Source organism: Heloderma suspectum, chromosome 4, assembly GCF_057233095.1.
Source record: "Heloderma suspectum isolate Gila_16-S chromosome 4, 16-S_ref, whole genome shotgun sequence".
In the NCBI taxonomy this organism is placed as follows: Eukaryota; Metazoa; Chordata; class Lepidosauria; order Squamata; family Helodermatidae; genus Heloderma; species Heloderma suspectum.
In genome coordinates, this window is record NC_139461.1 from 251,102,144 (window position 1) to 251,118,760 (window position 16,617).

At 43.0% G+C, this 16,617-nt stretch overlaps 1 protein-coding gene across 1 annotated transcript in view; it reads left to right on the top strand.

Annotated features, from left to right (window-relative positions):
* SLC60A1 (solute carrier family 60 member 1) overlaps positions 1–11,588 on the top strand; it is a 67,537-nt gene extending 55,949 nt beyond the window's left edge. The window contains exons 7-10 of the mRNA XM_084853281.1: positions 1,485–1,632; positions 5,463–5,533; positions 6,734–6,854; positions 7,652–11,588. Of these exons, the coding sequence (XP_084709407.1) occupies positions 1,485–1,632; positions 5,463–5,533; positions 6,734–6,854; positions 7,652–7,713 (402 nt within the window). The 3' untranslated portion in view covers positions 7,714–11,588. The remainder of the gene's footprint in view (positions 1–1,484; positions 1,633–5,462; positions 5,534–6,733; positions 6,855–7,651) is intronic.
* The last annotated feature ends 5,029 nt before the right edge of the window (positions 11,589–16,617 follow it).

Genomic DNA, 16,617 nt, shown 5'->3' on the forward strand with positions numbered 1-16,617 from the left:
AGCTTCACCCATTTCCTTGAAGAGGGTAGAGTGCAAATTGGACCTTAGTCATTGGACACCGTATGAATCCATTTTTAGGCTGGATATTTTGATGTGATATTTTGATAAGTGATATTTTGAGCTTAACCTCCAGGCTAGGTGCCTTAAAGTAGAACTTATGCAAATGCCTTCACGCGAGTCCTTTAAAACAAAGACTTGTGTGTTTACATTTCTTTGAACTGCAATTCTTCCAGAATTCCCCCAGTTCCTTAGAATGTTGTTGGCTCTCTAAAGTTGTAGTCTCTCTGTAGGCTTGTAAAAGGTGTGTGCTAGGCAGTCACAGTGAGCATGTGGGAGCAGAGTGCCTCTGGATGAAATGCTTTGGGGCAAATTGAGAGAGTGCTTTTGAAGGGGGCCATGCATTAAACACATAGCCATTACTTGTTGTCTGCATGGGCAAGTAATGGCAGATGATGCAGCAATCCCTGGCAGGCTTCTCAGTGTCAGGGTGCAGATTGGTTCCTGCTTTCTGAAGATGTGTCCACTTTGCTGCCTTCTGATTCTTGAGATTTGACATCCAAGTTCCCAAGCCAGAGGGTTGGATCCAGACTTTATTATGCTTAGAGTATACCTATTGAAATCTGTGAGACTTAGTTATAACTAACTTGACCCATTGACTTTGGTGTGCCTACTTTGGCTAAGTCTGGATCCAACCCAGAGTATGGGAAGACACTGTCTGTTTCTAACCTTTAGCATGAAGAGAAACATTAGACTCGCTCTGTATGCTGGTTCCCTACCATTAAAGGCCTTAACCTGCTTGGTCATGGGAACATGCAGTCCCTACATGGCCATTTGCAGCCAGTGGCACAAAAATCAACAAATACCCTTAGGTAGAAATGGTCTTCAAAGAAGCTGCTATTGGCTAAATTCTGTGTTAAGTCTTTAAATGTGATCTGTTGGAATGCAGAGAAGCTGTTTCATGAAATAAGTTGGCTGATACATCTCCTGGATAATCTGATATGCTAATTGGACTTGAAGGTTGGGCTTGTAAACCAAGGAAAATGTCAACATGCACTGTAGCATCAAGCAGTGGCTTTTATGTATGAAACAGTTCACACAGATCAAGCACCCACAGACATAATTTTCTTATCTCAAACACAATGCGTTGGATCCAGATGTAGCCCTGCTTAGACTATTGAAATCAATGGGAGTCATTACTAACTGGTCGCACTGATTTCAGTGAGTCTCTTTGAAACATGGCAAAGTCTAGATACAACCCAGTGTTTTTCTCAGGCAGTTCACACGTATGTCATCGGGATGTATGATATTCAGTGATGCTCAAACATGTGTTAACCATTTGTTATCCGGAGGGGAAATTCACCTTGACATTTTTCCAATCTGTTTCTTCTTCATTTTAATTGTTGCTCCTCCTTTTCAGCTGAGTCCAGAATGTTCTGATTCCATATATCGATTTCCCCCCTTCCCTCCTTTTTGTGTCATTGCAGGTTGGAGTGCTTATAACGTTCTTCCTGCTCCTGATCTTTTCCTACAGCGTTGTCTTTCTATTTGTGGGGACTGCTTCCCTTGGCTTATTCCTCAGCAGCACTTTCCCCAGTGTGTTGGCCTACACCGAAGACATCCTCCAGTACAAAGGTAAATCAGATCTCTAATTGTGTTTCCTTCTTGCTGAAAATATAGCATCAACAGCCACAATTATAAAAGCAAACTAAAGACCTTTAAGTGGAGAGCTCAGTTTTACTTCCCAAGTTGAGTTTGTTCCTGGACTGTGTGTAAAAATTTTTAATTCTTCACAGATACTAAAGTAACAATTCAAGTTAATGCAAGTTTATTCAGAAGCAAGTCCTAGCGTGTGCAGTGTGGCTTAGTCCTAGGTTATAGAGTTGTTGTTCAGTCATTCAGTCGTGTCCGACTCTTCGTGACCCCATGGACCATAGCACGCCAGGCCTTCCTGTCCTGCGCTCTCTCCCGGAGTGTGCTGAAGTCCATATTCATTGCATCAGTGATGCTGTCTAGCCATCTCATCCTCTGCCGTCCCCTTCTCCTTTTGCCTTCAGTCTTTCCCAGCATCAGGGTCTTTTCCAGAGTTTTCTCTTCGCATTAGGTGGCCAAAATATTTGAGCTTCAGCTTCAGTATCTGTCCTTCCAGTGAGCACTCAGGGTTGATTTTCTTTAGGATTGACTGATTTGACCTCGTTGCAGTCCAGGGGACTCATAAGAGTCTTCTCCAGCACCACAGTGCGAAAGCATCGATTCTTCGGCGCTCAGCCTTCCTTATAGTCCAGCTCTCACAGCCATACGTTGCTACTGGGAAAACCATAGCTTTGATTATATGGACCTTTGTCGGCAAGGTGATGTCTCTGCTTCTTACTATGCTGTCTAGGTTTGCCATAGCTTTCCTCCCAAGGAGCAAGTGTCTTTTAACTTCATGGCTACAGTCACTGTCTGCGGTGATCTTGGAGCCCAAGAAAATAAAATCTGTCACTGCTTCCATTTCTTCCCCTTCCATATGCCAGGAAGTGATGGGGCCAGATGCCATGATCTTCGTTGTTTTAATGTTGAGTTTCAAACCAGCTTTTGCACTCTTCTCTTTCACCCTCAACAAGAGGCTCTTTAGATCCTCTTCGCTTTCTGCCATTAGGGTGGCATCGTCTGCGTTTCTGAGGTAGGTTATAGAGTACCCGCTTTCTAATAGCAAAGCAAAATTGATTGACCTTATGAGATTGCAAAGAGAAGCCTCCATCCTGTCCTTCAATATTGCATGTGGAGACAAGCTGTGGCACTGCACCTGCTTAAGGGTTTCTCTTATAGGCCCCAATAGCCTATAGCCAGAGTGTCCAATCTGGTGCCCACAGGCACCTCTGTTGGGGCCTACCGGGCTCCCTGGCCCTCCTGCTTTTGACTTTTATTTAGATTTAAAAAATAACTTGGGAAGGTGGATTGCTGCAAAGCAAAGCGCTGGCTTCCAGCACCATGTTTATTCCCAAGAATGCCGCTGGGCTCCAGAGACATTCTTTGAAAATAAAAAATGATGGGTGTCCACAGTGCAGCATGCTCAGCTGCCTAGAAAAAAAGAAAAAGGTAAGTTGGGATGGTGGTAGGGGTGCTTTGTCTGTGATGTGTGTGTTATCTGCTTTTTTGGTGCAGGTGCACACACGCATGTGTGTGCGTTTCTCTGAGCACCACCAGTTTGCATGCTGTGAAATTGGTATTTTGTTGTGCTTTGTGGTGGCAAAAATGTGATTTGGCATTTCGGGCTCAGACTGCAACTCTGTCTTGTATTCCATTTCCTGGCCAAGTTACTTGTCTCTTGAGTTTCATCAGTTTGCTTTTTGAGAAATGGGTGTTCTGTGATTCGCCACACCCACCATGATAGCCATTTTGTGAGTGCACCCGCAATAATCTCTCCAAATGTTCCCACCAATCCAAAAAGGTTGGGTACCCCTGAACTATAGACTCCATTCCCCAGGAGCAAACTGGTCACATCCCAAATACATAGCCAAACACCCAAATTCAGTCTAGGAGGAGGGGATGAATCACACTGCCTTTGCTATCACCTGCTATCTTTACTTCTATGTGTAAAGATAGATTAATCAAGAACCTCCTGCCTATGTGACCAACTGGAGAAGCCCAACTGGGGCAAATCCATTTGGTGGCCTCTCCCCCTTGATCCTAGGGAGCTGGGTTCATCTGTGTCTTTGTCCATCTCATGAAACCTCTGGAAAGGGAGCCTCGCTTTGGGCAAGTAAGGCCGCAATCCTACGCATGTTTAGACAGAAGAAAGTCCTACAGCTCCCAGCAACCCCCAGCCAGCCATGCCGGCTGGGGAATGCTGGGAATTGTAGGACCTATTTCTGTCTAAACAGGCATAGGATTGTGCCCTAAGTTGCTGATACTCCAAAAGTCTGTCTAGGATAGGATTATTTAGAATTCTTTTGCTCGGTTTCTTTGCTACTCGTTTCTCCCGTCCCATTCTACTGAACTTGAATAAACTTTTTTGACTTGGACTCTGGAGCTGATGTGGCATTTTGCGTAGCCCACAGATTGATCCCACCTAGGTGCCACACTGTTACATATTTAAAGGGGAGAAGTAAAAGGAGTAACCGGCTTGCTAAAAGTTACTTCTCTCCAGCAAATAAACCACAGGTCCTGGGGTTCTCCCTCAACCAGACCTAGGTAAAGTGGAGGAAGCTACCAGTAAGTAAAGAAGTGTACCCATCTTGGATCACTGCACAAGACGGATGGGGCATCATTCTTGACAGAGCATTTCTACTACCTGTATCTGAATGCCCTCTTCTATTCCACTGTTTTTATTACATCTCCAGGAGAAATGTATTCTGATGTGAAAAAAGCTCTTTAAGGTGAGAATCATAGAATAGTAGGGTTGAAGGGGCCTACAAGACCATCGGGTCCAACCCCCTGCTCAATGCAGGAATCCAAGTCAGAGCATCCCTGACAGATGGCTGTCCAGCCTCATCTTGAATGCCTCCAGTGTGGGACAGCCCACCACCTACCTAGGTCATTGGTTCCATTGCCGTATTGCTCTAACAGTCAGGAAGTTTTTCCTGATGTTCAGCCAGAATCTGGCTTCCTGTAACTTGAGCCCATTATGCCGTGTCCTGAATTCTGGGATGATAGAGAAGAGATCCTGGCCTTCCTCTCTGCGACAACCTTTCAAGTACTTGAAGAGCGCTATCATATCTCCCCTCAGTCTTCTTGAAGCTCAGTTCTTTCAGTCTCTCCTCATAGGGCTTTGTTTCCAGTCCCCTGATCATCTTTGTTGCCCTCCTCTGAACCCTCTCCAGTTTGTCTGCATCCTTCTTAAAATGTGGTGCCCAGAACTGGACACAGTACTCCAGATGAGGCCTAACCAGTGCTGAATAGAGGGGAACTAGTACTTCACGGGATTTGGAAGCTGTGCTTCTATTAAAGGTAAAGGTGTCCTCAACCAGTCGTGTCTGACATTATAGGGGGTGGTGCTCATCTCCATTTCTAAGCCAAAGAGCCAGCGCTGTCCGAAGACGCTTCCGTGGTCATGTGGCCAGCATGACTGAACACCGAGGTGCATGGAACGCTTCTATTAATAGAAATGCTTCTATTTGCCTTTTTGCAGCCACATCACATTGTTGGCTCACATTCAGCTTGTGATCAACAACAATTCCAAGATCATTCTCGCTTGTAGTTTGGTTGAGCCACGTATCCCCCATCTTGTAGCTGTGCATTTGGTTTCTTTTTCCTAGGTGCAGAACTTGGCATTTATCCCTATTATTAAATTTCATTCTGTTGTTTTCTGCCCAGTGCTCCAGTCTATCAAGATCACTTAGAATTTTGTTTCTGTCTTCCAGAATCTTAGCTCTCCTGCCCAATTTATCCATGCCCATGTTGCTGTGTTTGTGCTGTCTTCATTTCATCTGCTTGTTTAAAACAGAAAGCCAGGCATGTAACGTGTGCCATTTTTATCCCAGGCTGTGCCACTACTGTGTTGGTGACCGGAGCAGGAGTTGGAGAGATGGTTCTGCAGTTACTGGTGGGGTCGGTAAGTGCACAAGATGCAAGACAGACACGGGCCCTGTTAGGTGTAAGCTGTCCTGAATGGCACACCCAGTCTGTCAACACTTATGACGGAGTCACATGACCACCTTCCAGAAGTAGATCCTAAGCAGGAAGGAAGCTGCCTTATATGCCAACTCAGACCACTGGTCTGTATAGCTCAGTATTGTCTACACCTGTCTTCCCCAGCCTGCTGGCATCCAGATGTTTTGGCCATTGGCCATGCTAGCTGGGGCTGGTGGGAGTTGAGGTCCAAAACATCTGGAGGGCACCAGGTTGGGGAAGGCAGGTCTACGCTGACTGGCATCCGCTCTCCAGGGTTTCTGGCAGGGACCTTCTGCAGGTAAAGCAGGTGCTCTGCCACTGAGGTATGACATGCCGATGTCAGATGACGTACTCATGCCAGTTCAGATGGCGGAACTTTGGATCCTGCAGCTATCCTACTGTCTTCCATCCTGCAGCATAGTTCACCAGGTGGCATTTTTAAGCGTTTCTCTGCCATGGAGCCTGCTCCTTTCTAGCTTCCTTTCTTTGAAGCTGACAGATCAGTGTTGTGTAGTGGTTAGGCTGCTGGACTAGGAACTGGGAGACCCAGTTTCGAAGCCCCACTCAGTTATGACGATTGATGGGTGACCGAGGGCCACCCCCCCTGCTCTCTCAGCCTAACCTACTTAATAGGGTTGTTGTGAAGATAAATGCGGGGAGGGGGGAGAACAGTGAACATTGCTTTGCGGTCCTAGGAGGAAAGGTAGGTTATAAATGTAATAAATATAAGCATAACCGATGCAGCTTTCCTGAGAGGACAAGGATTCAAGGTTCCGAGTTGGAAAAATGTTTTTCTAGTTAAACCACATCATTTTATAAGAGGAATGGGCTAAAGGCACACTTATAAACAAACGCTGGCCAGCATATTTCTGGAACTAGAACTCTCCCCCACTAGTAGAATGCAGGTAGAAACCCCAGGGAAACAGATGGCATTTGCCACTTTCCCCAAAGGTCAGACAATCTGGCTCAAACAACCCACAGGGAAATGGATCCTATATAAGCCGAGTCAGCATTACTGGAGCAGTTTGACGTCGTTATTCCTCTGGCTCCCAGACCGATCAAAGCAGTGTGTTGCTCTCATTAGTTTTTAAGGCTGTACTGAAGCTACAGAATCTAAACTTCATGTTTTTCTCCGTAACAGATCATTCACGATCAGGGCAGTTACAGTTTCCTGGTCTGTGGAACCATCTTCGGAGCCTTGGCCTTTACTTTCTATATCTTCCTTCTGTTGTTCCACAGGATGCACCCTCAGCCCCAGTCAGGTAAAGACTGCCAGCCTGCGCCCCCCCCCACCACACACACACACACACTTCTAAAAAGAAAGGAAGAGGTGTGTATACTTTTAGTGCGGAGCAAGCGGGGAGTGCTCAGAGTTTTAAAAAAATGCAAGGAAGTATTTATTTTACAGCTGCTTCCTGTCCTTTCTTCCTGCTTGGTTGGGCCCACAATGCTCTAGCAGCCACACACCCGTCGACTTCTGGAAGTGACGTCTAGGGAAAACAAAGTATATTTTATAGGAGGGAAATGGGGGCGGGGGCGGGGAAAAGAAATATTCCCCCATAAAATACATTGCAAGTCTAAACACATTTTTCGTGGGATGCATGTGTACATACATACACATATGTGGCCCCAACCCCCATACTGACATCACATGTGGCCCTCAGGGCCAAAAGGGTTGTGCACCTTATAGACTTATCTATAACATGCTCCAGATAGAGCCAATTGTGGACAAGACTCAGATCACTCGATGCAGGACCCTGGATACATCAGTGCTTGTCACAGTAATCCTGCGAAAGTGAAGTGCACATCTCAGACCTGCAGGCGATTCACACTGGGTGGAGCAATGGCCCGTAGTTCTTGGGCATAGGCCCACTGGGCAGCGCCTGGAGACACAGGTCTCCAACCATGACGGCAAGTATAGTACTGCTTAAAGCAGCCCTCTCAGGAAAGCGTGGCAGGCAGGCTACATTCTAAGGAGCTCCTCCTCAACTCTCAGTAGACAGGTTTTGACATTTCTTTTGTTTGGTAATGGCAGCTGAAAAGCAGTCCTGTTTTGCAGATATGGATCTGTCACCTGACAAGCCGCCGCCAATAGGGGAACCTGGACTTTATCAGAGCTAAAGGAAGCAGTGAGTTTTTATTTGGATCAAGCACACAGTCCCTCCAACTGAACAATTTGCTCTCACCACCCGGTTTAAAACTACCTGAATTTTCTACGATCGGACTCGTTAGTTACAACGCCTTCCCATCAGCCAATTGTCCATCATTACCAGAGGAGGTTCACTGCAGCAAGAACTAAGAGACAAACTGCAGAATCCTAGAAGGGCTGAAAATTTTGATATATGAAAGTTTACCTCCCTCTGCTAAACTAGATCTGTTTAGGGGCACAAGTGGTGAAAAAGTGTATTGCTGTCATTTTACAGGTGTGGGGAAGTCTCCCAGTGTTTTATATTCACCATAGCTAGGAGGCATCTGTAGATATTGGTGGGCACCCCCTCCTATCTGGTAAGCTGTAAACTCTTTGCTGCAGGGTAATTTAAAAAAAAAACCTCGATCTCTGGCATTATATACAGCCATCCAGATTTTTTTAAAACTGCATCAAATCACCACCCAGGTCATAGTATTCAAGTCTTGTGTGTTCCCCAGATGAGATTTCACTATGTTCACAAGGTGATGGGATAGTGAGGGGATCCATCATCCAACTAATGATGGATTAAGCTCAGTTGAACCAGGATATGCTGGCATTTTAAAATTAGCACAGTAGAAGGTATGAGAGAGCAGCAGGCTACTTTATTTGACAGAGGAGCCTAATTCCTGAAGTATGAAAGTGCTGAAGTACACAAGCCAAGTGTCACATCTCTTCCATTTGTGCAATATAATAATAGGTGCCTTCCGTGAGCAGAAGTTGAGTGGTACTGAATATCCGGACAGTAGCAGCCATTTTCATGGCTGCTATAAATGAAGGTATCGGGATAGTTTAAGGCATAGCTTTAGCAGCATTGAGTTAGTTTTGTTGCAAATGTTGTCCCGTGGATATACATGTGTATGTATATAAAGGAATGTTTAATATGATTGTTACTGTCGCATGAACTCATGGAATGACTAAGATGGGACCCGGCAACTTCACTCAAGCAGAGCTATTTTCTCCAAGAGGCTTTTTGCACTGCTCATCTCAAAACTGTACAGTTATACTGAAATTGTGTTGCCATTTGGCTTTCAGATTGCTATGTTGCATGGGTATGCACCCTCATCTTTGATTTCTATGTTGTCTAAACCTTAAAATATACCCTCCTTGATTACAGAGCTTGTGTGTTCTTGTGCCCTTAAGTTATTATATATCAGCATGGGCATAAGTGGACCGTTTGTCCCTGCTGGTCAGTGGGATTCTTGGACTAGAGAGCAGAACCAGCTGGACTTCAATCCGATTGAGCAAAGCAGATCTAAAGCAAACTTACGTTCTCAGACTCACTTAAGTGGTCTTTGGCCTTAAGGCTTAAGAATTTGGTATTACAGAACAAGCAGGCATGAGTCTTGGGTGTTCACGCTCCTGCTTTCCACTCAGGCAAGCAGAGGAGAATAGAAACTTCTGCTCCTGGTTTGCAGTAAACAACAGTTTGCCATAAACTAGGACTGGAAGCTTTTAATCTTATCCCATGATGCACAGGGAGAAGAATACACATAAGCTCAAGTTTATACCTGCTTATTATTGTAACAGCAAACCATAGTTTGTGATATTATATTTGAAGCCAGCCACTGAGTTTAAAGTGTAACTTCTTATGTAAAACATAAATGAGGAGTAAAAGTGTTTTTTGAGGACACAACATAACAAGTCATGAATTATAACTGTATATAATTTACACTGTAACAGCATAGACATGCACTTTCCATGTAATACAGAAACACTGGAATGTTTCCAGTGTTAGTCCTATTTGGAGTAGACCCATTGAAATGAATGTGGCTCAAATTAGACTAACATTGGATGCAACCCACGGTTGGGCACTGTAACTAGTGACCCCTTGCTTCTGGAAAGTTTTGGTTGTTTACAGTGCAATCCTACACGTCTACTCAGATGTAAGCCCCATGGAATTCTGTGGGACTTACTCCCAGGTAAATGTGTATAGGATTGCAGCCTTAATGTCCTTACATGTTAAGACAGAGTGCTAAACAGAAGCTTAATTTTACAATTGCTCCACTAATAAATCACTATAGACTCTAGTGCAAAATGTGTATGAGCTACATGACCAGACACTTTGATCCTTAGTATAAAAAGCTATATTTAATTCCAGCCAGATCATTACAGCAGTCAATTAGCATGCATGCCTTGAATTAAGATCAATCGAGCCTGTTACTAGTATGCTTGGCATGTCAATCTGCGAAGCTCTGCCTCCACTGAATCAGAGTATGTGTCTATCCAAAAAAAGATGCTCACGTCCCTTTGTTCAGAAGAAATAAACTGTCCTTTTGTCTTCTTCCCATTCTAACTATAACCACAGTACAGCTAGGCAGATTTGGATTAGACACCACTGACATTACGTTTATATGGCAAAGCCGCAAACTGCTGCATTTGATGTTGTCTATGCAGAAGGCTTCTCAGAATAACAGTGATTCCTGCTACAAAGGTTGCAATATTTCACTTTTGAAGATGCTATGGAAAAGGAAATATTACATTGATTGCTTGCTAGGAGTGGGATCTGGATTCATCCCCCCCAATAATTTTGTTCAAGAGCATGCATGTGCAGCCCTAGGGGCTGAATATAATGGGTCAAGCAATTGGAGCCTGCTTGCATTTGTGCATTTAGTTCCCATTCTTAAAGAGAGATCCATCTGGGGAAAGCCTGATTGCTTATATAGCTTACCCCTGACTATTAGAGCAAGATCTTCAGGGCCAGCCGTGCCACGGAGCTGAGTGAAGTGATCTGCTTCAGGCAGCACGTGTGTGTGTGTGTGAGAGAGAGAGAGAGAGAGAGAGAGACAGACAGACAGACAGACGAAGGCAGGAACGGTGTGTAAGTGGCAGTTTCTTCAAGACATCTGAAAGTGTGGTGCTGCTGCTGCTTCAGGCAGCAAAACTTCTTTAGAAAAACCAATATAAAACATCTTCAGTGACAGTCAGTTGAATTTTCTTTCTAATTCAAGCTCTTTAATCAATCCAGAAATGAGCTAAGCAGCTGCAGATACTTCAGGTGACATGAAGCACAAAACTTAAGGACAACAAAAGAAGAAGAAAGAGGCTCAAGGTGCTCAGTTCCTTCTAAAGCAGGATTCTCAAATGATATCCTGATACCACGCAAGTGTTTTACCTTGCAAGGCTACATCTGCACCTTTGAGAGTCCACACCGGCACTTGGCAACAAATATGCATCATTTAAATACATTCAGATCCAAGAATGCCACCATCACCACATACAGGTAGGAGGCAAGTTTACATTATACAGAGAAGACAGGTTCTGACAATACTTGGTGATTACATTATTGCCACCCTTTCGAGTATTCACAGTTAAAGGCTTACACAAAAAACTGCACTGCAACTGCAACTACTTTCCATTGCAAAAGAGAGAAACATTCAAGATAACTAATTTTGTTAAAAAATATTTATTTAAAAAAATACAACTGTTTTGCAAGTCTGTTTGCACATACTTATTAACATAATTTGCTACAATGTTTAAAGCCAACTTGCATTATTATACAAAGCAAATCCCTCTGTCAGTTCTTAAACAAAATATTTAGCATTTCCCCCCAAAACACTTAAAAAAAGAAAAGAAAAGATTGCCATAACTTTTTTTTGCACAAAAGTCTAAGCAATAGAAAAAAGTCACCTGATTTCTCAGGAAAGACCTTCATTACGTTTGGATGTGCAATAACCAATATACACTAACCTTTCAAAGGAAACCAAATCCACAAAAAGGCATTGCTGTGCAGTCCTTGAACACCTTAAGACTAACTCTGTACAATTCTTGGTCAAATCTGAAACACACTCCCTTATTAAAAATGTTCCTCAAGAAGCAGCTTTTCTTCTCTTTCTAACATCTCAACATTATGAAGGTCTCCCTCATATCTTTCCCAGAGGTGCTTCTAGTCAAGACAATAACACTGAAAACTTACTTAGAACTTTGGCTATTTATGCAATTGCATTACATACCAGCATTATTTTACACAATGGCATTAACATACTGGGTATATAAAAAGTACAGATTTTCAATTTAATATATATATATATATATATGAAAGAACAAGACTCCAAGAAGCTACTTTCCCCAGGTAACTTAACACAACTACTGCAGCAATAAGCAAAACATTTGCCAGATATCAAGAAATCCTGACTAGACTGACAGCCAAATCCTCAAAGATAGCACATCCCATGTGCACATGTTCTCTCTTTGATGTGCCAACACAGATCTCAGGATATTTGAGACTGCACAGATGCTGCAGAATACCCATGCAAATCCAAAGCTTATCCTACTCTGCACTAGCAGAAATGCTTCCTTAGGTGCAGGGGATGCAGGAAGAGCAGCTAGAGCTGATTTTACTTACTCTGTGAAGAACAGTGCAAAGGCTTTGAGAGGGGGCAGGGACCTATAATAAAAAAATCCCTTTCTCTTCCACAAGCCCACTGTGCTATACTCTTTGTAGTAAAAACAGACCAGCTCCTATCACTCTTCCCTGCACTAGTTAGGATTATCATGCCTCCGTTTAGAAGGTGAAGAATCAAGGACCTTCTAATTTTTTTTCTGCCAGATATATACTGGGTAAAAGCAGATACTCCTCTAGAAACTAATCATTTAGGAAAGAATAAGAAACCAACTGTGTATTAGCTTATAAGTAAAACGGCAATTGCAGGAACATGATCTGCTCTGTTATTTATTTATTTATTACATTTATATCCCACCTTTTTCCTCTTTGAGGAACCCAAGGTGGTGTACATAATCCTCCTCTCCATTTTAGCCTCACAACAACCACCCTGTGAGGTAGGTTGGGCTGAGAGTCTGTGACTTGCCCGAAGTCACCAGTGAGCTTCCATGGCTGAGTGGGGCCTAGAACCCAGATCTCCTGGCTCCCAGTCCAACAGTCTAGCCACTACACCACACTGGCTTTCACCAAATCCAGCAAAAACAGATTTTAACACAAAAGCATGAGAACATAGCAAGGGGTAGCATCTCTGAACAGCACTGTCCAGCACCAAGATGCTAAATCACTCTTGCGACTGCATACTGTCCACCATCAACATAAGCCCATTTCAGATTCAACAGGAGCCTCCTAGCTCACCCCTCCTTCACAAGGCTCTACTAAATGGCATCACACACACACACTAATCAGCAGCAGCCTGGCAGAATGGCAGCAGTAGGAAATATGTCAAAGCACTGGGTCTATGTAACCATACTTCCTTCTTAGCTATACTACATTTTTAGTATAGTTAAGTTTTCATTTTTTGGATAATTTCCTGCTGTAGCAATATATACCCCAAGGGATATACTACATGACCTTAGTTTCCCCCATTCCTCCACTTCTCACATCCTCTAACTTTCCTTTCCATATCCTTACAAGATGCATGAACATACTATGAACACAAACAGAGAGTAAAAGCATTACGTATGCTACTGTACCTATCACAAGTACTGTGATGTACATAAGGCCATCTGGTAACACTGCAGTAAAATACAGATTATATTTAAAAATTTATTTAGAACAAGACTTTGCCATACAAGATTTATGAAGTATTCATTAAAAAAACATTCTAGTACATAATATTTAGAAGTCGGTGTAACTGAACAGCAAGACTGAAAGTCAAACTCGAAAGCAAAGTTTCAGAACACATTAGCAAAGAAGGTATCTCACAGTTCAAAAGACCTACTAGAAAATCTGTATATGCGCCTCACCACTCCTTCCTCTACTAATTACACAAATCATACCGAAGAGAGACTTTCTAAAGAGCCCCAGATGTGAAGACAGCCTGAAACTAAAAGCTTCCAGTTATTAATCTAGTGCTCAATTTATGTTATGGAATTCACTGCCATAAGATGTTCTGATTACCACTGCCTTACAAGGTGATTAGATAAATTTGTGGAGAAGAGATTTATCGGCAGCAATGGAATCTCTCATGTTCAGAGGCAGTACGCCTCTGAATACCAGCTCTTGGGGGTCAACAGTGAAGGAGACTATTACCTTCATGCCCTGTTTTTAGGCTTCTCTCTAGAATCAGTTGATCAAGGTGGAAAATAAGATGCTGATGGACTTTCAGCCTGATCCGGCAGGACTTTTATGTTCTTACTGCTTAAAGATCTCCTACAGGAACTTTGTTAGACTATTCCTTTTATGCCAGTGCAGCATATGTTGACTACAAGCACTTTGGAACTTAGCCATTACAAAAACATGGATTCTGAGTGGACCATTTCAAATCTTTCAGAAGACATGAAAATGCAGTCACTAAAATTTAAGTTTGGCAACTATGCAACTCAAGGCAAGTTCACTCATTCAGTTTAAGTGTCAGCTACCGTGTGACACGGAACAGGAAAACAAAGAAAAGGCTTGCTTTGCAAGCTTGACTGCCGTTGTCAAGCAGAAGCCTATTCCGAACATGTGGCAACAAGTAACCATTTCAGCCATTCAGGTTATTAAATGACAAGCACAATTGTATGCATAAAGTTATACATGAATTCACACTCAAATTTTTGTGAGATTTAAGATACTTTGGGAGAAAATTACTTTGAATACTTTTATGTCTTAGCAAGTATAATGCAGCATAACTGACTATGGTACTAAAAATCCTGAAAGTGCAAGACATTTTAAAAGCTGCAGCTACAAAGCACAGTACTTTCAAACATAAATAATAAATACAATCTAGATGCCCGTCTGGGCCATTTATGTCTATAGAATATTGCCTTCTGTGGCAGTTTTTCCAAACAACTGGATTAGTTTCATCACCTTGATATTCTATAGCACTAAGAAAAGGGAGGATGCTAAAAAAAAACAATGGCCAGGAGCCATGAAACTAATTCCATGATCTCAAAGAGGGCTTTAGATCCACATTTCGCAAACAGCAGTTCAAACTGCGTTCAAAACTTGGGAGTTTCAAAAACATCTTTGGCGGGGGGCGGGAGAACAGGTATTCAAAGGAAAACAAAAAGCTGGCAGGGAAGAAAGAGCGATTTGTATCAAGATTGCAGGGATGTGTGTACACCTGAACATATGTGGCCCCAACTCCTTAGGACAGAAAAGGTTGTGCACCCTATAGGCTTATCTATAACACGCCCAGTTAGGAGCCAACTGTAGGCAAGACTCTGACCACTCAATGCGAGACCCTGGATACATCAGTATTTGCCACAGTAACCCTCTGAAAGAGAAGTGCACATCTCAAATCTGCAGGTGATTCACGCTGGGCAGAACAACTGCCCATAGTGCTTGGGCATAAGCCCACTGGGCAGCGACTGAAGACACAGGTCTCCAACCAAGACTGCAAGTATAATACTGCTTAAAGCAGCTCTCTAAGAAAGGACTGGAAGGCAGGCCGCATTCTAAAGTGCTCCTCCTTACCTCTTGGTGATTGAGTTTTGACATTTCTTTGTTTTGTAATGGCAGCTGAAAGCAATCCTGTTTTGCAGATATGGATCTGTCACCTAAGAAGCCACCGCTAATAACAGGGGAACCTGGACCTTATCAGAGCTAAAGGAAGCAGCAAGTTTTTATTTGGATCAAGCACACAGTCCCTCCAACTGAACAATTTGCTCTCACCGCCTGGTTTAAAACTACCTAAATTTTCATAAGTTACAACACCTTCCCATCAACCAATCATCCATGGTTACTAGAGGAAGTTTACTGCAGCAAGAACTAAAAGACAAACTGCAAAATCCTAAAAGGGCTGAAAATGTTGATGTATGACATCTTTGATTTCCATGTTGTCTAAACCTTAAAATATACCTACGTTGATTACAGAGCTCATGTGTTCTTGTTCGTATATATTTGCATGGGCATAAGTGGACCATTCGTGCTTGCTGGTCAGTGGGATTCTTGGACTAGAGAGCAGAACCAGCTGGACTTTAATCTGATTGAGCAAAGCAAAGTCTAAAACAAGCTTATGTACTTAAGTTCCCATCTGGGGAAGCTGGACTGGGACCCCCAGTGGGGCAGATTCAGCCCCCAAACCTGAGGTTCAACACCCCTGTCATAGGTGACGGTGGTCAGCTTGCCAGTTTCTTCCAATTTCAGTTACTTTCTCAAAGGACTTGGAACTAGCCGTCTTTTTGGTGCTTTGCTGAGTGAGGATAGAAGGTTGGAATTTGTCTACCAGAACCAACACCACTAACCACTAACTAGATTTCCAGCTGGAAACAGCACAGTGTAGCAGTGACTGAGAAATAAAGAGCAGGAGTAGGAAAGATATGTATATAGCATATATTGTTCTTCCACCCTACCAAGAGTTAGTCAGATAATACATCAAGGAACAGCACTTGCTGGATAGTTGGGGGCTTTAACTCTGTGGTCATTGGCACACAAAGGAGTATGCACCAAATTGCATGAGTGTCGTGAGAAAACAAACAAAGGGAATATAACTAAAGTACTCTCAGATCCTCTCCTTGAGGCGAATCGGATTTAGAAAACTGAACTCTAAAACAGTTATAGGCATCCCTGACCCTAAAAATAAACCCAAGAGGGGAAATCATTTGTTAAAAAAAAATGGGGGGGGGGGACAGAAACATACACTGGCTATCATCTAGTTCCAGTCTATACCTATCACCATTTGGAAACAGATAAACAAAATCTCATATAACATGTGTTAAGAAAGATACCCTCTGAATAGGACTGGCATTGCCTTCTTCAACTCTTCCAAGACTGCACTGTTATGTACTCTTACATGGGAATATGTCCTACTGAAATCAGTGGGACTTCTGAATAAACACAGATAGGCTACAAATTTCACCACCTCCATTTCTAAAAAAAATGTCCTTCAAGTACAAGAAATGGAGTGAGCGCACCAATTTTACTTGATTTACAATCACTGACCTTGAATGCAGAATGTCTATCTTTTATTAGA